We start from the raw sequence: 22,645 nt of genomic DNA, 5'->3' as shown, positions 1-22,645 counted from the left end.
CAACTGTCATCATAGCTTCAGATATATCTGTGTGGACTTTGTATCCCGACACATCACTGTAATAGTTAAGGATTCACCAGTTGGGGGTTTTTGTAAATAGACTGGTTCTTATATAGCGCTTTTCTACTCTAACATTATGCAACTTGCCTCATTCTCCCATTTATTTTTTGTATGCTTTTCATATAAGTGCTTTCTATTTAACATTCACACTCCAATGGATGCATCAGAAAGCAACTTGGGGTTAATATCTTTCCCAAGGACATTTCTCACGTATTCTGGGATTGAACCACCAACCTTCTGATTAGCAGGTCTAATCTCTTAACTTGTCTCTCTGATTTATGTTGTTGAGGTAGCCTTTGTTTTTTCAATCTGAGGAAGTGACAATAATATTACCCCTCATCATTATTTTGGCCCCTCGCATAGTATAGATAAAGAAACATTGTCATTATCATTTGACACAATACAATTGATGAAATCTTTGTGTTTCTTCTTTAATTACCTCATCATTTAACAGTGATAGATTTAATCTCCATCATTTAACTTGTTTACTCAGTCAGATCTTTATCTTTAAAGTCACGGGTGGATGATTCGATATGGTGATGTATTCTATATTACATTGATCCTATAGATAAATGTAATGTAGAATACAGTTCAGTTCAATTTATTTCAATTCAATTCATTTATATAGCGTTAAATCATGACAACAGTTTCCTCAAGGAACTTTATATTATGAGGTAAAGACCACAAAATAATAGAGAGAAAACAAAGAAAACCCCAACAATCATCAATCATCAGAATCACAATACTTTATTATTGCCAGAGGAAATTATGTGGTCACAGTTGCTCCAAGACAGTAAGAACAGTAATTCACTCAAGTAAATTAAATAATACAGCATATTACAACATTGTGAGAGGAATCAGGGTCATCTGAGACAGCTTTAACTATATGCTTTATCAAAAAGGAAGGTTTCAAGCCTAATCTTAAAAGTAGAGAGGGTGACTGTCTCACAAATCCAAACTGGGAGGTAGTTCCACAGAAGAGGGGCCTGAAGTACCCTTGGAACCCCAAGTAAGCACATACATTTGCATAGTTTTCCAGACATTTACTATGCTTTTTTAAAAGTATATAACAACAATAAATGTTCATAAGATGTTTTAAATCTCATCCAAATGATAAAGTATAAATTGATCATCTACGTAGTGTATAATATAAAGCTTAAAATTATACTATTAAAATTATTCCTGCGATCCCAGGGGCTATGATGTCTGGGTCACCCATGGCAACCTGGTCCTGGGTGAGGGACCAGACAAAGAGCGATTCAGGTGACCCTTATGAGTCAAAAATCAAGGGATAGGGCTACTGAAGCCCTCCCTGGAGGCAAGCCTGGGGAGGGGGTCCGAGGGAGAATGCCTGGTGGCCAGGCCTTAACCCATGGGGCTTGGGCAGGTGCAGCCCGAAGAAGAGACATGGGTTCACCCTCCTGTAGGCTCACCACCCACAGGAGGCACTGTAGGGTTCGGGTGACGACCAAGGGTAGAGACCCTGGGGACCAATCCCCAGCTACTGAGACTAGTGATTGGGGCATGGAACATCACCTCTCTGGTGGTAAAGAAGCCTGAGCTAGTGTGTGACATTATGAGCTACCGGCTAGATATAGTCGGGCTCACCTCAACACACAGCTTGTATTTTGGAACCAGCCTCCTGGAGAGGGGCTGGACTCTGTCCCAGTCTGGAGTTGCCCTTGGTGAGAGGCACCGGGCTTGGGTGGGTATCTTGGTATCCATTTGGCTTGCTGCCTGTACATTGACATTTTTCATGGTGGATGAGAGGATTTGTTCCCTGCACCTTTGGTTCAGGGAACAGATTGAGGGTGCTCTACCTAGGGACTCTGGGGGCTTACATTGCTCATGTGGGCAACAACAGTGAAACAGAGGGGCATGATTGGGAGCAGCCTGCCAGATCTCAACCTGAGTGGTGTTCTGTTACTGGACTTCTGTTTAAACCACTGTTTGCCCATAATGAACACCATGTTTGGACATAAAGGTGCCCATAAAGACATATGCCACCAGTAAACCCTAGGCTGCAAGTCGATGATTGATTTTGTAATTGTATCATCAGATCTGCAGCGTTATGTTCTGGACACTCAGGTGAAGAGTAGGGATGAACTGTCAACTGATCACCAATCAGCAGTGAGTTGGATCAGGTGACGGGGGAGGATGCTGGACAGACGTGGGATGCCTAAATGTATTGTGAAGGTATGCTAGGAATGTCTGGCAGAGGCCCTGGTCCATGAGATCTTCAACTCGCACCTCTTGCAGAACTTCAACAGCATTCTGAGGGAGACATTGAGTTCTGTCACCTCCATCACTGAAGCTGGTCAGCTGAGCTGCAGCCACAAAGTGTTTGGAGCCTATTTGAATGACATGGCTTCTGTGAACGTGCTCCTGACTCCTGCTCCCTGCTCTTGGTCCATGACAGGCAAACAACTCCAACACTCGATTTCACAATCGCTCCGCTCCTGTAACACACTCCTCTCCAAAACCTGCTAAGACAAGACGGGAAGGTCAGTGGTCTATTCATGAAATGCATGAAAGCAATATTTCTGGTCAGACCCGGGGCTTCACTAACTCAATATCTCAGCGATCCAGCGTCGACTGAAACTCATCCACCAAGTTAAGTAGTGGCCACTAACGAAGGTGATCAGCGGCAGCTGGTGAAGTAGATGGGCGACAGGTGTGGCTGGCTTCAGAACGGAAAACTCCTCCGGCCTGATGACGCCCACAAACTGGCATGGTGGAACACACACAAACACATAGGAGAGGAGGCGGGGGGAGGGAAGTCAGAAACAAAACACAAAGAAAAACATGCACATGGGCCGGTCGACCAGCAGAAACTGCTAGACCATGACAACAAGAAGGTTGGAAAACCAAGACCCTCTAAAAAAAAACGAAGTCCATAGACTTTATATAAGTGCAAGGAAATTATAGTAATGTAAGGCTTGTGTATTTTTTTTTTTTACAGAAAATGAAAAAACAAAAAACTAAAACAGAAAATAGAAAAACTAGAAAACAGAGCCAACACCCAGACTATAGTGACACGTCTGCACTGATACATTTAGCTAACCTCAGTACTCACACTTTGAACTTCTTTGAACACACAAAAGTTTAGACGCTTCTTGAGGGGTTTAGAAAAAAAATGAATCAATAGAAGATAAAAATAATGTTCACAGAAGCTATCAAATTCCAATGATTTTCTTTCTTTTGATCATTATTGTTTCTCTTGGCATTATTTCAATTTAGAATGTAATATATTACCTTTTTACTACACTAGGGTTCCAAAGGCAGGACTTAATGCAAAGGATCAGATAGCATATAAATTAACTGTATTCATTAATTGCAACAAAACTAAAAACAAAATATAGAAAAATATAGAAATTGTATGCATAATCATCAGTGATCTGACGTCAGACGTTCACAATTCACTTTTAGCCTTTAAAAAAATTACTGTCTTTAGACCAAACTTTGAGCTCCAACTGTTTTTCCTGTGTTCCACTGGATGACGCTAGGAGCTGTTCACAGTGCTGAATGCTCGGCGGCAGTGCTGCCCTGAAGAGGAGTCTCCTAGCAAGTAGAACACAGAGCGCTGCAACGGCAACAGCAGCTCTCTACAGCCTCCAGTCATCGCATAGAGTACAGTCTGTAGTCTGTAGTCGTGTTGGTGGAACGAAAATAACAGCCCGTCGTCTGCTTCAATGAGTACGTTCAGACAGCAAAACCGGGCTGAAGTCACCCAAAGGAGCACGCAGTGTGTGTAGTCGTTGTTCGGCGGAGCTCTCTGTGCTTCAGTCCGTCGGAGGGAAAGTGCTGATTCCAAGGCTCAAGAAGCGCTAAACGGGAAAACATGATGAATGGGATGAGATATTATTTTCCTGTCTTGCTTGTTCTGGTGGCGGTGGTGAAAGACACGGGCGCCAGAGGTAAGAACTGTTCAAATTATTTTTATTTCGAAAAAGCTGTTCCCGTGTTTATCCAGAGTGCTTACATGGTTTTTCAGCCTTCGACTTCGCTTTCCAGAATTAGATGCTTGGGTGGTGGATTTTGTCTTATTTTCGTAATGGACGCTTTCCGTTTCCACCGTTTTCCAGCTCCTCCATGTGCTCACACGGCTTACGAATAAAACGCACTGGTTATTGTGAGGAAGACACGAGTGCGTATAGAGGTTGTGGCTAAATTTCAGGTTTGATTGTTTTCATTGCAGTCCGATAAAAACATGAGCAGCACAAATCTTAAAAGCCTATTAAAGTTGTCAATCAAGGCGCATTTTACATAGTAGAAAGCAAACTTTAATAACCGTTACAACTTAATATATGACTCATTTATAAGTCCATAGGCAAGCGGGCGGATAAAAATGCAATTTTCCATCCTCAACATTACTAACTAATTACAACAAATACATTAAAAATAAAGTGTATACATTAATAAACAACAAAGAAAGATCGCATCTTTCTCAGTGCTCTTATCATAACAGAGGAATGGCTTTACAGCTTTCCTACATTTTTCATATTTCCCAACAAAACACAGAGGGCAACAAAGCATGGATGGTGTTAGACGTCTCCCCGGATAGAGGCTAGGCGACATTTCGCCTAATATTTTCTGAATCCCTAGCCCGATACCTAAGAATTGACTTATCAACACTGCCTAGTCTAAGCATTAAAACTGTTATCATATCATAGATATCATACATGGCTCTTTGACAGATGACAAGAACTCTATGAAGTAAAGAAGTTATCTGAGGAGAAGCCCCTGCTTTGTCACTCATCTTTTAATTAGACATGTCTGTGTAGGTTCAGCCGACACCGGCAGAATCCACAGTTTTGATTAGTCAGGTGATGATTGATGCTTATGCATTTCGGACGATGCCTGTTTTTTAGATCTATATTGTGATATGTTAGAAGTGTAACTTACTGAATAAGTAAGTAGAGTAGAGGATTCATCATGACATAGCTAGAATGAACTGCTCAGTGTGCCATTTGGTTTGAGTTTCATCTAGGAATTTGATGTCACAAAGTTAAACTGTTCCCTGTTAGACTGCTGCTACTGTCACCATACACACTTCCATTAGCAGAGCCGTGTACTAATTTCACACTACATAATTAGTCTTAGTATGTTTGTGTTTCCACAGCAAAATGAAATATAGTCCAAGTGTGTTTTTGACTGTACTGCACTGCTAGTGTACACTAAAAATTCACAGTTCTAAGGGTAAAAAGGTAAGCTATTAAGTTGCTGAAAATATAAATATGTTTCAGAAAATGTTGGTGGATATCTTCACACAGATTAAAGGCTCAAATACATATTTTTCTCTGTCAATGTCAAATGTCAAAACTCATAAAATTCGTATTTTTTGTAGAGTTACTTCAAGATAGAAGATTAATAACTTCTGTAGTGCTGTATACACTTTTGGGCTGACATGAAGGAGAAGAGACTTATGTTACAGTTTTTTGTTTTCTTTCATTTTGTGTTATTGTTTTTTCCCCTACAATACGTCATGAACATGGGACCTGTTGAGGTGCTATTCCTGAGGAGTTTTTGTTCTGTGGCTGTAAGATGTCGCTGATGATTGCGAATGCTACTGGAGTGGAGGATGTGCAACAAGATTACTGATCTAAGTCATCAGTGATTTTAATGTTTTGATTGTCTGACATTTTTGACTGAGGTCAAAAAGAAGTAGGCAGAGAAAATTCAGTTCCACCTTCTCTTAAGTATGTCCATTAGAGAAGACTTTATCTAAACAGTCTGAAGCTGTTAGAATTAGTTTGGGATTTGAAAAACTTTCTGACCCGAGCCATTAGTATTGAAGTTTTAACAGGTTCGAATCTCATAACAAAAGACACAGTAAATTATTTGTGTAAAGTTAGTCACCCATCAAAGATGTGTGACTTATTCATATTGAAGTGTACCCAAGCAATGGAGTTTCATGGAATAAATAATGTATGGCCTGTTGTTGGCATGACTGACTGGTCTGACCCAGGATCCAGACCTGGATTGAATAGGTTGAATGACATATGCATCTAATTTGTCCCCAGAACTTGTCATCCAAGGAACTTGTTCTGGGGCTAAAGAGTCCCTAAAGGAACCATTATTATGTTTAAATGTTCTTGAAAAATAATCTAGCTGATAATTATGCTCATATATCTGATATTGACTAATCAAAAATCTCTTTATTGAATTACATTGCTGGCAGTCATGTTGACTAGTTTTCAGGTAATCAAAAGCTGTGGAAGTGAACAGTGAAAACCTGGATAAAAACAAAGTTTTATTCTGAGTGTGTAAAAATTTAGTATAACACAAAGTGTCTCATGCAAAGATACTTCACCTGACCTTGGTTGCTTTGTGTCTAAATTAGAAACAATGAGTGGGGATTTTTGGGCTTTTAATTTGTAAACAGCTTTTTCAAAATTCTGTTTTTTTTAGCCTTTTAATATATAGAATGCTTATTTGGTAATGGTCAAGCTTAAATTTGCTCTTTTTTGGTGTAGTGCTCAATCTTGCGTCCCGAGGTAGCTTGTGACGAAAAAGATAAAAAAGTAGAGATGCTGTTTGATATCCCAGTAGGTTTGAAGAATGCTTAGTTTAATGCATAATTTGTAACAATCTAGCTGCAAGTGGTCTTAAAAAAGTTGTAAAGCTTAAGATTCAAGGAGATGTGGCACTTGTGTGTTTCGGTATTAACATTTTTTTAACCAATCGATTGGCCTGCTTTTGTAATATACATAATATTCAAACATGTAACATTTCATGTTTTGTGCTTGTATAGTACTGTCCATTTTACTTCCCTCTTCACCACTAAATTAATGAATCGGCTTTATGAGATGCTACTCTTGATCTAATAGACAAGTGTCACCCAAGGGAGGTGATACTTTATGTTAGTAATTGCTATCCTTGACCCTGGCTTCTGATTAGCCTATAATCGGAAGTGCCAGGACCCTGCAGACGCTTTGTTTTTGCTGCCACTTCTTACTATTCAAAGCTCTTCACTGTCACTGATGCACAAAACGGTGTGCTCTCAGCAAGCTTTAATGGCATAAAATAAGCCTTGCATGAAATAAACCTCGTGTCTTTTTGGAAAGCAGAATAGCAGAGGTTGTAAAGTCTGTCTTTTTTTGGTTCACTGCTGGCTTCAGGGATCATGCTTGTAGTTGACCTTGACCTTTCATTTTTCTGGAAGGCAGGCATTTTCTTTGCAGGACTGTGTTAGCACCAAGTTCTGTTTACAAAACAAAATCCAGTGGTGTGTGTTACATTCCTGTTATTACAAATCCAAAATACTTCAACATCAGTACGACCAAAGCATAACATACATTTTTTTGTGTCTTTTTTAGGTATCTGTTTCTATTTATGTCTCTATGGTCTGGAAATCAATTTTTTTAGGCTGTTAACTTCTTAGGGTTGCTCGTGTTTCCATTGTTAATACAGCACAAGTTTCAAATTACTCTGCATTAACAACTACAAAACAGTGTCAACAGGCATAAAGGCAGACACGATGTTCACTGTGATGTACAGAATGACTCAACAAAATCCCAATTTTATTCGCTCTGTATTGTTCCTTTTTTATATACTAAACCAAAATGCAGTCAAACTCTGAGCCAAAAATAAGTTGACAGTTATATTCTGTTGACATCTGCACACACAACGTTTTATATTTTCTTGTTCTTGTTCTTCTTCCTTTTCGTCCAGCTGGGACGGTTCACCACAGCTGATCATCTCCCACCATCTGACCCTGTCCCAAGCATCCTCTTTTGTGAACACAGCGTTTTATGATTCGGGTGTGAACAAGTGAATTTGAACTGTTTGAACCACAACTTTACAATGACTATCCAGGGGATTGTTAGTCATTGTTAGTTAACAGTAAATGACTATTAATTCAAGCTTAACTCAGTTTACTACTTATTAACTGCTCATTATAAAGTGATAACTATAACTTTAATCTTGCCTAATGATAATTATTCCAATTTTAAGTAATTCAGTACAAATAGGAACAACCAATAAAGAATAAAAAACATAGTTAATGAAAATGTGAACTCTAACAAGTGGCAAAAAAGGTGCAACCCAGAAACTACTAACAGACTCCATGACCAATCCTTTTCAACATCAGTTTATTCTGCACGCACCAGTATATGTCCATTCACTTTCCTTGTTTCGTCCTTGAAATACAGATTTGGCATAAACCACTTAATCTGAAGCAATTTATTTGTTATAATATACAAGAGTTTCATAGCCTTTACCAGTAATAGATTGCTTGGTTGTCATAGTGATCATCTCAAAGTTATTTTTAATATGACCTAAGTTGACTTAAGTCCTGTGTTTTTTTTCGGCAAACAATTATGGCATGAATTGCAAAATAGGTTTGAGATCTTGAATTTAAACATAAAGTGCAGCTACACATTGTACCCACAGCATCTCAATTAGTCAACATATTTTGTTAAAATTTAAAAGGATGTGGGGTTGGTTTTTCATTTGGTAATGATACAGAACATGGAGGAAGACAATACAGTAGTACATAATAAATAGTTTTCAAAAGAATTTTGCAGTTACATAAGTTACTGTAATATCTAGTTAACTTAGGAAAATGTGGTAAAAGGAGATACTTTGCAGAACTGGGGCACTTGTTAACAGATTTATACTAAGGGAAGATTTCAATGTGAAACAGCTCAACCTCTACACAATTAACACTGCAGCACATGTCAACAGTGCGGATGTACTATCTGTCAGAGAGAAGAAGTATCTCCATGACAAAGTAAATCTCTGTGCAGACAGAACCAGTACTGAGATGACAATGTTGCATTTTCAGGTTTGGGCAGTTATATCCAGAAGCTTAGACCTGAGCAATCAGTCCTGCTTCTCCTTAATGTTTTGCCATTGCTACTACACTCACTGCTGATTGCTGCTCTGTTATTCTGTTATACTGTCTCTTTTCATGTAGCATTCTGTGCAGTTTAAGCACAATAATGGAAATGTAACTGCAAGTAGTTGTAGACCTGAAATAGAACCTGTTTTGATGATGTCTCAGAGGTTTTGGGGTCAGACAGTCTGTCCTTTTTCCTTCAGATTACTACCCAGATAAATATGTTGGCCCTGGCTGACCCAGAGCAAGTGATGCCCTCAGTCCCACCCCCAGGGCCTGCTTGCATTGCCACTGCCTGTCATCATTGTCAGCACTCTGCTGGGAGAGCTGCCTGACACTAATGGCTGCTGCAAGGCTGACTGGGCTAAAGGGGCTTTATTATAGGCCAACAACAACACAGTGCACCAAACACATATACATCACAGCTTTCAGGGTCTAAAGGAAGGGGCTGCATAGTGCCCTTGGCCAATGGAAGTGATCCAATTTTTAAACAGCACAAATATATTTATGATTTAGCACTGGAAGTCATGTGTTACCACGCCCCAAAAGTCATGTTATATTTTCTCTCAGAGATAAATTAGTATATTTTGGGTTCTTACATAAGTCTTCAACGTGTGGAAGAGGACTGTACCTACACAACTAATACATAAAAAAAACATATAATATCTAACTGTTGGATGCAGTAGTGTAAAGCACACTGCCATGGCCTCTACAGCAGTAGAGATGTGTTCTATTGAGTGATGAATTATGCTTCTCCGTTTGGCAATCCGATTGATGAGTCTGGTTTTGGTGGTTGCCCGGAGAATGGTACTGCTCTTACTGCACTGTACAAGTGTAAAGTTTGGTGGAGGAGGGAATATGGTGTGGGGTTGTTTTTCAGGAGTTGGGCTGAGTGCCAGTCAAAGGAACTCTTAATGCTTCAGCAATGGACAATTTCATGCTCCCAACTTTGTGGGGACAGTTTGGGAATGGCCCTTTTCTGTTGCAGCATGACGGTGCACCAGTGCACAAAGTAAGGTTCTGTGTGATTAGTGATTAGTGTTTTAAGTTATATTTTTTCACTGTGTCATTGTTAAGCTTTTCTTAATACCTTTTCCAGGGATTTTATATAAAAGACAGACAAGAGCACTTAAAACTCCTTTCTATCTAACATTCACACATTCGTATTCTGATGAATTCATCGGAGAGCGACTTGGGGTTAGTATTGTGCCCAAGGATACGATGCAGACTGGAGAAACCAGCAACAGTCCAATCAGTAGATGACCGGCTATACTTCCTGAGGTACAGCCATCCACAGTCACTGTGATGTCACCCTTTTGCCTTGCATTTTGAAACCTCAGTGTTAGCATTTTAGCTCCTACCACGCTACTCTTAGATGATAGAAGTTTCTATTTTTGAATTATCAGGTGACAGTACCAAGCTTTGGTCACAAGTGTCATTCGTAACATTCATACATGGCTGACTAAAACTTTTGCTGAATAAAACGGTTTCTTTCTTTCAGAACCTGTCCTCATTTAATTCATATAACTCCTTCAAATGTTTATAGGAACTATTTTCAGAAGTGATAAGAGACCCTTTCTTCCTTCTCTATCTGTATCTCTCTCTCTCTCTCTCTCTCTCACACACACACACACACACACACCCTTTCCCCACCCCCTTCATCATCCCTGCCACAGCAGAAAAGCAATTTGTTCTTGGTGTCACTGATCTGATGCAATCAGCACTGCTTCACGCTTTTGAATAAAGAAAAGACAGCGAGAAAGGACACTGTGTTTAATTAAAAGACACACTTTTGTGAATGTGATGATCATATAATTTAAGGTGGAGGACGTAAGGGTTACTTGTTCAACACCTGCGTAACAATTACGACTGATTAACCTATCCAAACTCACCCGTTGCACTCATCAAGAGCTATTCAGGGTGTTGAGACTACAATCTTCTTCTAATTGTCTCCCAGCCTTTTCCTCTTTAAAGCACTCACTTGGAAATGAGATTTATAAAAATTCACTGCTGCTCCCTCTCACAGGAAATAGGGGCTTTGGTTCTTTACATACAACTGCTGACACCTTCAGAGAGGAGCTGAGGGGGTGGAGAGGTGGAGCACTCTCATTTTCCCTTTTCTCCATCTCTCTTCTCTCTTTGGATAGCAGTCCCTGTGAAGTGAACAGTGCTCTTGTGAAGTATTTACCCTCATCTCTGTCAATCAAAGCTGGTTTCCTAAGGCTGCATTCATCTGCTTTACAATATCTTTGTGTCCTCTCCAGTTTGCTATTTCCCATGACAGAGTCTCTGAGTTAAATTAAATATGATGCAAATGGCAGATGATGCATTTTGAATTGCATCTGCTTTATATGTCACCATCACATCCCACATCCTGACATCTTTGAATGCTGCTTCATGTGGTGTATTAGCCTTTACAGAACATTCTATGTCGTGAAGAGTCACACATTGAGCTGAGAGTGTCTCTTTTGACTTTAAATCTGACAATAAAGAATTCTCTGAATCCAGTTTTGCACACAGACACAATTAAGTCCACCCTAACTGTCTGAATTTCAAACTGGTACATTAATCCTTAGCATGGCCTAATTGATAGCTGTCACTTAACATCAATCCAAGAGCACCTTGGGGTATTTCTTGCAAATCAATAGTCAGTGTCAGTCATATTTGGTTTGCTGCTATGCCTCAAGCAATCTATTTTGGATCTTGCACCATTTATTTTAGGTAAAAGCTACTTTTGGCTTCTCCCCTGTGTTTGACCTTCCAAAGGTTTTCACCAATGATGAACAAATTATTTACTTTATTTTAAACTATAGGCTCTACTTGCTTAGTGACACCTTGTCACTGAGTTAATACACTCAACAATGGGCATGAACATAGAGCAGAAATTCTGCTCCTTGTTGACATGTTAGCATCAAACAGTTATTGTCGGTTTGCAGGCAGCACCTTTTTGATGCCAGTTTCCCATTTCCCAAATTGAAGTCTGGTGACTGTGGATCACTGCACTCTGCTGGTTCATGTTTAAAAACGTGATGATAAAAGAATTTCGACATGTTGCATAATCCTGCCCAAGCCGTTAAAAGATGGTGCACTATGGTCATAAATAAATGAATGTGATCAGTAAATGGTTGTGGTTTCCACTAAGAGGTTCACAACTCAAAAAAACAAGCAAACAAAAAACACACAGAGAAAAACAACATGCAATGCTTTCATCATACCTTACCACGAGAACCAATATTTTCATTCTTCTAAACTTTTCCCTCATCATGGATGCTTTAGTTCTTTGCGACTATCCTGTCTAAACTCAGCAGATGTTTTTGTGTCTAAATCCAATTAGATAAGCAGTTAAACCTGCATGAGTGGCATTAACAGGTAGCCATATTTAAATTTTACCTAAATCCCTTTTCTTCTTGTCATCCTTGGTTTTGTGATGGCTTATGGAAGTGGCTAGACGTAAGGAGCAGACAAAACAACGAGTTGTACAAGAAAGTGGGTTATTTACAAGCTTCAACAGCGATGAAAAAAAAAAAAACTGAATTAAGGTGTGGCATATATACCTTTATGTGGCTTTCAGTGAGTCTGTAAAAGGGGAGAGGGAGAATTAGTAGAGGCAGGAGTACAGGCAGAGGCAAATAACTGAATATTTGACTGAAACGTTCCTTGAGATCCGAAGAGTGTGTTTTTAAGGGAGGTTAGTCACAGGGCTGACTGGAGCTGAGGGTACCAGAGAACTGTGGTTTAGATTGGGCAGGCAGATGAGTTTCTGTCAGAGGCTGGCTGTATGGGAGAAGCTGCATGCTAGAAGGCTAGAGATGTTTTGCCTATGATCTGGAGTTCCACAGAGCAAGATGGGTGAGTTCTTTAGGTAAGTAGCTGGAGATGCACAGGCAGGAGTCCATGAATATCGGACACCATGAAGGAAGAGACAGTCTTGTGCAGAATCACAGTCACAGCTGAGCCTAAATACATTCATTGCTTTGAGATGAGTATAAGCCCAGCTTAGGAGGAATGGCTTCACTCAAAGGTGGAGGGCCTGTAGCCTGACAGGTTTGACGCTGTGCAGTAAATGACCAGAGGTGGCAAAAGTATATACATTCTTTATTTAAGTACAAGTGCAGATATTAGTATTAAAAATACTCTAGTAAAAGTTGAAGTACATATTCAACTTCTTTACTCAAGTAAAAGTGAAAAAGTACAGGCTCTGAAATGTATTGCAAGTAAGAAAGTAAAAAGTAGCTCTTTAGACGATGTTTCTAAAGGCTATTTTTGAGTAAAGCTAACTGGACCTTGTGCTATAATAATGTAATAATAAAATAATATTAGTAGATGGAAATACAAACTTTAGTTTAAATTTTAAATCTAATAAATACACTCAGCTTGAATCAGTTAAGTAGAACATGAGCAGGGAACACGAAGGAAAAGAAATAGCTTTTTCCTGTTGCCTAGTCCCCCTAGAGGGGACTTTGCCTCTAAACAGGAAAATGAGTAGGGAAGGGGTTAAAGTGGGATTCAGCACGTGGGGGAACCCTAAAATCGGTTGTAGTGGCTCAGTGAGGATCAGCTGATCTGGGCTAATGCTGCTCTGGGGTGGATTTGCACAACTGAATTTAACACGATGTAAGCAGATATTTTATAAGTTTTCCTGAGTTTCATCCTCTACACTGAAACTATGCTGTTTATCCTGTCTTTATACTAGACAGTATAATGTTAGTGTGAAGGTGGAATTAAATAAATGAACCTAAGCATCATCAGCTTAACTTCAAATTCATCTCTGTTACACTCACTGTAACCTTACTCTGGCCAATGGCACGACAGCTACTTTGCACCGTTGACACGCTATTCTTTATTTTAAATTAGTCATAGTAGAGCAAACTGACCTGTTTATGTCTTCAGTTCAATTCAATTAATTTTTGCTCAATAGTTGGTCAAGATGGCGCTTCCACTCTTTGCCAGTGAACTTACTAATGCAACTATGCTGGACATAAGACGTTGTCTCCACTCCTATCTGGGATTCCAACTCACCTTTCTCGCACCCTGGCCTCAGTCTCACGGCAAAAGTGCTTCAGAAGCTGGTGCAAGTGCAGTGGTCTGCTTGTGAAGCGTAAGGCGTACTTGGTGTGCTCTTCCCCGGCTCCTTGGAATGAACATGGATCTGTGCCTGTTGTTGGCTTGGATCAGATGTTCCAGCCGTGTAGGATCTTCACTCCTCATCTTTGTCAGTGTGGGGTTAACCTGCAGCTGCTGTGTGGGGTCTCACAGTCAGCCACAAATGTGCTGATTGGATTTGTTTTTGGATTTGTGCACACTAGATTGTTGAGTAATACAACTTTTATTTATCACCCAAGGACTAAATTTCCTCTGTATAGCTGAGACATGGTTAAGTGCTGGTGAGTCCAGCGCATTCACAGAACTTGTAGCGGATGCCTGCTGCTTTTTAAACTCTGCTCAAATATGGGGCAGAGGCCTAGCGGTTGTTGTAAAGAAGCAGTATAAATGTAAACCACTGTCCTTATCAACATCACCTAGTAGCTTTGAACTGCGTGTGTTTGAGCTGAGTCGCTCTCACACAGTGCTCTGTGTTGTGGTGTACAGACCCCCCAAATACAATAAGGACTTCTTAACTGATTTTTCTGATCTGTTGGCTGAAATTATGCCACAACACGATCATGTCCTTATTTCTGGGGACTTCAACCTTCAGGTGTGCTGCCCTTGTCCTGCTGCAGTTGTTGGGTGCTGTCATGTTTTAACCCTTCCACTGCTGGACAGTTCTCTGTTGTTTTTAATCAGAACTGCAGTAATTCCAGTAATTCTTAAATTCAGATATGATGCTAAGAGAAAACACTTTGCTGCTATTATTCAGGCAAATTGATGTAAGCCTCATGCTTTATTAAAAACTATTGAGATGGTCCTTCATGCGCCCCAGACTGTTGGTGTCGAGTCCTCTCAGGAAATTTGTGAAAAATTTCTAAACTTTTTTATTGACAAAGTATCATGTGTGAAAGCGCAGATTTCCCATTCTGCTCTTGACCCTTCTATCCGTGTCCTTTGCTCTGAGTAAGATTTTATCAAAATCTTACTCAGAAAACATCAACTGAGCAGCTTTGACAAGTTTGTAATCGACAGTAACTGCTTCTCATTTCCTGGATGATTGCTCATTTCCTTCTCTGTCAACATCTCATCTGTCCATCTCAGCCATTGCTGCTGCCTCTAAGTCCAGTCCACTGGGTACTGGAGGCGCATTGATCCAGCAGCAGTGGCGCATGGCCATTGTTTATACAGAAGACAGGCCCTGTCCGCTCTTCCTCCATGCACTGGCAGACAGTGTACACCTGTCTAATTGGGGCTGGCGTCTTCTGTGCATACAGAGCCAAAGGCCTCTCCACAATGATTAGGACTCTGACAGCTTGGCTCTCTTTTAGATTGCTGCTTCACATCCAGTGAGCTGTTTTGGTGAGGAGAGGGAGGAGGGTCATAGTTTATTGTTGAAAGGTAGACAGACAAGGAAAGTTGCTATTTTTGTGTCACACATTTCAGTTGTCTGTGGAAGAGAATGAGAGAAATAACACTTGTCAGTAAAGGCTGTGATAGTAATCCTCCTTTTTTGTCCACTAATTTAAATCTATATTCTAAAGGTAAACAGAGCTGCCCGGGGTTGGTGGGGTGGGCAAAAACCGAGCTTGGCTAAAATCATGTCACAGAAAGGCAGAGTCTTGGTTATGGAGGAGGAAGAGAATAACTGAGCAGAGGAAAAGTGAGTAGACAAGACAGGCACATTTCACATTTCATGCTCTATTCTACAAACCTGACTTGACTATAACTGTGTATGAATTAAAGCTCACACAGTTGGTCTGTACACTTTCAACAACATTGAAATGAATAAATAAATAAATAAATAAATAAATAATATTACTTTGGTTTCTGCCACTGTACAATCTCTCATTTGCTTGATGCATCAGTCATAACAACAAAACATATTCTGAGCTTTACTTTATAATTCACAGTTAACCTCGAACTCTTTCATGGCATGCATTTTAAATTTTTCTTTGCTATTTGGGTTGATTGGGACCTGATGAATGTAAAAACAAAGAATTACCAGATTTTTGGTTTTTTTTTTACCTAATTTTTGTTTCTGAGACAAATGAGATCCACATATGAGGATGTTGGTTTTAAATTTTGATAGAACAGTGGCAGTATAATGTCCTCGTAAGTGGATACCAGGCCCTTGTAGAGAAAAATTAAGTATTTTCATCTAGACATCCCAAAATGTGATTGCCAGGTCCTAGGAGGTTAAATAAGAATTTGTTGTAGTGCTTGATATCATTATCTGGCTCATTGTGATTTTCATGAAGATAATCAGTGTGTATTTTGGTTAATTATGGATGCCAATGTAAAACTTGGAGTTTGCCTTGTTTTTGATCATTTCTTTTTACCTCTACCAGTGACCAGTGAGTTAATAGCAAAAGGATTTTCACTATTTATTATTTAAATGATTGTTTCCCATTATGTGACACTGACCTGTTCTCTCCTCTTGTTCTTTCTGGTATTGACACCAAGTTAATCTGTGTGTTCACTGCAGCCCTCAGAGAGTGTTCACTTATATAATTTGTTATTATTAAATATTACTTTAAGTTTTACTCTGAATTTTTGTTTACTGAGCGTCTCGATCATCCATTTGCATATTTTAACAGCTTCAAAAAGGACTGCATCTGGCACTACTTTTATAGCAGCTGGGAACTTTACTGGTTCTTCCTTAATTCCTAGACATTTCTGTTAAAAGTAGTGTTATATAGAAAGTATTAAAATGAAACTACGCTGCACTTAATTCAAAGAGGTGAACTTTAATATATTATTTACCAAAATATATATGTGTGTGTGTGTGTGTGTGTGTGTGTATATGTATATATATATATATATATATATATATATATATATATATATATATATATATATATGCATGTAACGTGAGCTTGTTCAACCCATTGTTTTTTTTTTTGGGCAACAAAAGGCAGCTACTGAAAGAAACAACTGGAAACAACGGCGTGACAATAGGTTTAATAGTAACAGGTCAGCACCAATAATTTTTTTTTTTTTTTTTTTGCCTGTCCCGTTCGGCACTGTAGCAATCAGAATTATTGTCTGGAGGCCAAGAGAAATGCCCAACGGATTTATTTTTCCAAGTGCAATATTACAGCTTTGCTATGCTGGTCCACTTGATTGATCTTTATTATTTATTTATTTATTTAAACCTAGATAAGTATAACCAACAGTAAATAATAAATATTGAATGTTACTGAGCACACAAGACCAACAACGCACAATATGCTTCAAGTGAGTAGCCAAGGAAGATAGTGTGTGTCTGTGAATACCCATTTGTACACCTGCGTGAGTGAGCGCGCTTGTATTCAAAAGGTTTCTCCATGTAACTATCTGATAGTAGGTGTGGGTAGCCATAGCCCTGCCCTCCCCCACATGAAGCAGGCATGGACGAGATCCAGGTCAGTAGCATTACTGGGTAAAAAAAGAACTAGAGATTTTCAGAAGTAAAGCTGGGCAGAAATTTACCAATCTGCAAAAACTGCAGTCTGGAACAAGTTCAGAATATTATTCCTCGATGTAAATTTGTGAAAACTTTGAATATCTGGAGAATTTGGAGAAATGTCTGCTTGCAAAGGACAAGGCCAAAAATCACAAAAAGTTGCCCATTATTTTTGGCCCGCAGTTGACATAGCATTAAAAACAGCCATGATTCTGTCATAAAGATCATTGCATGGACTCAGGAACACTTACAGAAAATAATGTCTTTCCATGCAGCCATCCATAAATTAAAGCTCTATCATGCAAAGAAGCACTAGGTGAACATGAGCTAGAAATTGTTGCCATCTTCTGTGGTCAAAAGCTCATTTAAAATGAACTCAGTGTAAAATTGTTCTGTGGTCAGACAAATTGAATTTGAAATTCATTTTGGAAAAATTGGATGCTGCATCCTCTGGCCTAAAGATGAGAGGGGCCATCTGGGTGTTATCAACTCTTCAAAAGCCTGCATCTCTGATTGTATGAAGATGCATCGGTGCCTGTGGAATTGCCAGCTTGCACATCTGGAAAGGAATCATCAATTTCAAGGAAGGCCTTGCATATTTCAGCGAAACAATTCTGTATCTATTACAACAGAATTGCTGTGTAATAGAAGAGTCTAGGTCCAGTTTGTTGATATTAACTGAAATGTAATGGAGTGCATGGGGATTTTATTTTTTACATTTTTAAACCTTTTCTTTTTGCTTTTGTTTCTGTGACTCCACTGGCTGTGTAAAAAGGTAACTGTTTGTTTTACTTGGACTATCAAATTTACAGTATACAGTGAAAACAATAAACTATTAAAATAGTGATGAAAACATGTTTATATTCCACTTGGTACAGGCGAAGTAGATTTTGAGGAAATGCTATTTAGACATCAACTTAAGATTGGATAGGTGCACAGCCACCTTATAGCCATTTACCTTGCCAGTTCTTACTTAATTTCTTTGTTTTAATGGTAGTGTTAAAAAAAAGCCAAAAGAATACATTCTAATTAATGAGTATGAAGTATGAAGTATTAGTAATAGAGGGCTGTAGGAACTTGTCAGCTGGTGCAGTCTTGCAGTGGTGCACTGTAAAGATATACTTATATAGGTATAGATATAGGTATACCTACTGGACTGGAAAAAACAAACAAATAAATCAAACAAACATATATTAATAAATAAATACAAAAAATTAGGGCTGCTGTCATTACGATTAACGCAATTAAAATTTTTAATGCAATCAACCCATCTGGAGCGCAGAATGACTCAAAATCCTTGGAATGTCTCTGTCAACGCATTTCGGGCAGTTTGTCCAAAGTTTGTCCATTCTGCGCTCCGGATGGGTTGATTGTAATAAAGATTTTAATTGTGTTAACGCTGACAGCCCTAAAGAAAAAAAAATAGTGCTAGCAGTTAAATAAGAAGTTGTAATAAAACAACGCGAGTTTAAACACATGATTTCTAAATCTCTAATTGTACAAATATGATCTTTGTTTCTCAAATGATTCTTCTATATTACAATTTTCTCATTTTCTATAAACTGTTTTTTGTAGACTGTTTTTTCATCACATCTGCATTTCATCAAATAAATCGTTGTTTTTCTATTAATCCTAAACCGTAGTGGTTTCACATCATTTTAATTTATACAGTAGAACATTTTTTTTCTTTTGAAAGCAGAGTGACTGAGCATGACTACAGTTGATTACAGCTGTGGATATATGGAACTGTGACACATGGATCTCATTTGAGGTGCCTTTACTGCACTATGCACTGCAGACAATCACAGTGTCACTGTTGCTTGTTAACACTGAGCTGAGCATTTTACTTTAAGCTGAGAAAGAAGGCTCTCCAAGCTGCTGTGGGAAAACAATGTCATATGAATGAGGAGAAAGAGACAAATCTCCACTGATGTGCAACATGCTTTATGCTCTCATTTTGCCACTTCAGGTATTTTGTTCCTCTTCACGGATATTATAATGATTATTCACTGTGCTGTTGAATGAGTCAGCAAGGACATAAGATCTGGATGGTTTGTGTTGTTAGAATGCAGAGTATATAAAAGATATTATAAACACACATAATGGTGGGTTTTTCATTTTAAAGTACAGCTTTGCACAAAATCCAATGAGTTCATTCAGTTGTATGGCAAAGGAGAGTTTGAGGAGAATGTGTATTAATCACTTACATGGAAATGAAAGGTAGAGATGAGGTTTTGAAATGAGTGTGTATAAAATGAACTCACCAAGTAAAATGCCACTGACAGAGCACCCCAGGCTCTCAGTCTTGCAGTAATAAACATAAAACAAGCAAATACAGGGCTGAGACACAGAACCCTGTCAGAAGAAATCAGCTGCATCATTATTTACCTTGTGAGTTGTCAGACGAACAACAGAAGAGCAGTAAGAGCTAAGAAAAAAAGTAGTTGAAAAACGCTCTGCATTGTACATCTGCAAAAATAAAATGAATGCTTGAGTGCCTGAGGCATGCAAACCTTTGCATAGAGTTGTTTTCCTACCTAACAGTAATACTGAGAGCGTTCTCTGTCTTTAAAGACGGGCCTGTTAGTTTAATCTTTTTCACTGACTGTCTAAAGTTTCCTTGCAACACTGCAACTTCTGTGTAGTGTTGCATGTCTGAATAGTCCAATTTAAAACTTTTCAGTTTTAATCATTCAGTATTATTGAATAAGATCTGTTCTTATTCAGGAATACAGAGGAAGTGCTGCTGGCTGAAGGTGGGTACTTTGTGCTCTGAATGGCTAGTGGAAGTGAGGAGAACAGTTCTGCTCACCTACAGAAGCTGGCACCTGTTTCCATAAAGGAATCTATTCAAAACTCCCACATTGCAAATAACAGCCTGACAAATTTTTCCTCATGAGTGTTGAGTGAGTGAATTACACATCAGACATGAGGACAGATCACGGAAGCAAAAATGGATGTGTCAGAGAAAAATGTCCTAATGATGTGCACGTTCATTTGATTATTGTCTTTTTTTTTTTTTTTTTTTGCCTGTCCCGTTTGGCTCTTTTGCCATCAGAATTATTGTCTAAAGGCGAAGAAAGATGCCCAACGGATTTACTTTACCAAATGGACCATCCCAGCCTTGCCGTAATGGTCTATTTGATTCACCTTTTATTGTTTATTTTATTTTCACTTGCTGAATACGGGACAGACTTGACTGGGGGAAAGAAAGGGGAGAAAGAAAGAGGGAAAGAAAAACAGCTGAGAAGAGGGACGGGGAAAAAGGGCAAAAAACAAAAACTAACAGAATAAGTAGACAAAAAATACATATATCGATCACCTGGATCACCTGTTGAGAAAGAAAAAAGAAAACAAGCAGAAGAAAACGAGAGTAATAAACAACATCACAATGATATATGGGAATATGACAGTAAATACTAAATATTAAACATTATTGTGCAGCACGTGAGATCGACAGCGCACAGTGTGCTTTGAGGTAGGAGCCAAAAAGGGTGTAGTTTGTGTGTGTGATCACCTGTGTGTACACCTGTGAGCATGAGCGCGCTTGTTTTTAAAAGGTTCCTTCATGTAATGATCTGTTAGAGGGTGTGGGGGGGGCCACAGCCCCGTCCTCCAGGGCATGAAGCAGGTATGGAGGAGATCAAGACTCCAGACATCCAGAGGCCCCCAAAACACAAGAGACCAAGGAAGACCAACAGAGGGGCAGCCGCGCCACTGTCCCAGAAAGAGCTGAGGAGAGTCCCAGATGAGGGGTCACTCAGCAGCCTCGGAGCAGAAGCCGGGGGGGTTGCAGTGACGTGCCCCAGAGCTCCGCCGGCAGCCAGCTGTGCCAGAGTGACCGAGCTCCAGGCCGAGAGGCCGAGGGCACCCCACCCCCGAAGTGGCCCGAGCGAGCCCCAGGCTCCAGGCCCCGATAAGCAGCCACCAAGGAGTGAGCCGGTGTGTACGGTCATTTGATTATTGTTTAGGCTGACATTCAGCTGGAAAATAATTAAAATACAGCACCGCACCTGCTAAAAACGGTCACCCCAGAATGCCTTTTTATATTTAAGTATAAAATGTGGTCACTAAAACTTTCCTGTTTAAATATTACAGATAAAATAATAAAAAAAAACCCCATAATATCTGCAGTAAAATACAGGTACCAATTGCATCAGAAAATCCAAAGCTTAGGTATGTGAAACATCAGTCTCTTGTCTCAGCTCTTGTAAAAGTTCTGTACCACTGGCTACAAAAACAGGAGCCTTCTCATTCTTGATTTTGTTGTTGTTGTTTTCAATTGTAAGTAAAGTTACAAATATCAGATTAACAAAGTAACTGCCAGTCTCCACACTTACTAGCAGAAGTCCCTAGCAGGACTTGATCACCTTGCAGCACAAATGAGTCTCATCCACACCGGCTAATATAGGGCAGAACAATTCTGATCATGAAGCATATCCAAAAGAGTACAACACCATTGAACTACGCACCGATTAATTGCCTCTCTACAAGCTGGAAACCAAACAGCAGTAGGCATGAGTCAATACATGAGCACAGCTCATGTACTGATGCATGAGCTGTGTTATATGCATTGCAAATAACACCAGAGGACTAAAGCACCAGCTCCTGGTTAATATAGCAGTATACCAGGACTCTAAGACCAGGCAGAGCAATTTAAGAACTCCCGGAATTGACAATAAGAAAACATACAACTTAATACCCCCATCACATGCATGCTAGAGTGCTTGGCACTGTACGAGCCTAATAGTGTGTCAGTCACTAAATCAACTCAATTGAACTATGGAAAACAACACTGGAGGCCAACACAAAGGTAATCACAAAGTCACCATCAAGTGCAGAACATGCCAAGGCGATATCCCCACTGTTGTTCTGCATAGGCCTAGATGCCCAAAGTCAGTTCATCATTAAGAGTGGCTATGGATATAGATTCAGCGATGGAGTGACCATCAGCCGCCTGTATATAGATGACCTCACTCCAGGAGTGAGTGAGATATTAACTCACAAGCATTTACAGTGAGGACATAAGGATGTCATTCGGAATGGAAAAGTGTGGCAGAATGGTTGCAAAGAGAGGGAAGGCAATCCAGACTGAAGGGGTGGAATTGCCAGAAGTCAGAATAGCAGGACAATAACAATATCACAACTGACAGGACCAAAGAAGACTGTGCAAAGATGCCCCAAAGACTGTCCAGCATTTAGCAGCAGGA

At 39.5% G+C, this 22,645-nt stretch overlaps 1 protein-coding gene across 3 annotated transcripts in view; it reads left to right on the top strand.

Annotated features, from left to right (window-relative positions):
• The first annotated feature begins 3,566 nt into the window (after positions 1-3,566).
• Positions 3,567-22,645, top strand: part of sez6b (seizure related 6 homolog b) — a 244,389-nt gene continuing 225,310 nt past the window's right edge. For 2 of the 3 annotated variants that reach the window (XM_063494444.1, XM_063494443.1), the window contains exon 1: positions 3,570-3,977. In XM_063494444.1, the coding sequence (XP_063350514.1) occupies positions 3,902-3,977 (76 nt within the window). In that variant the 5' untranslated portion in view covers positions 3,570-3,901. Of the gene's footprint in view, positions 3,978-22,645 lie in introns of all 3 variants that reach the window. The other variant, XM_063494445.1, reaches the window with a different exon arrangement.

Source organism: Pelmatolapia mariae, linkage group LG14 (assembly GCF_036321145.2).
Source record: "Pelmatolapia mariae isolate MD_Pm_ZW linkage group LG14, Pm_UMD_F_2, whole genome shotgun sequence".
NCBI classification, from domain to species: Eukaryota; Metazoa; Chordata; class Actinopteri; order Cichliformes; family Cichlidae; genus Pelmatolapia; species Pelmatolapia mariae.
Note: the sequence above shows the minus strand (reverse complement) of the source record. Positions and strands in the feature narration are given on the sequence as shown.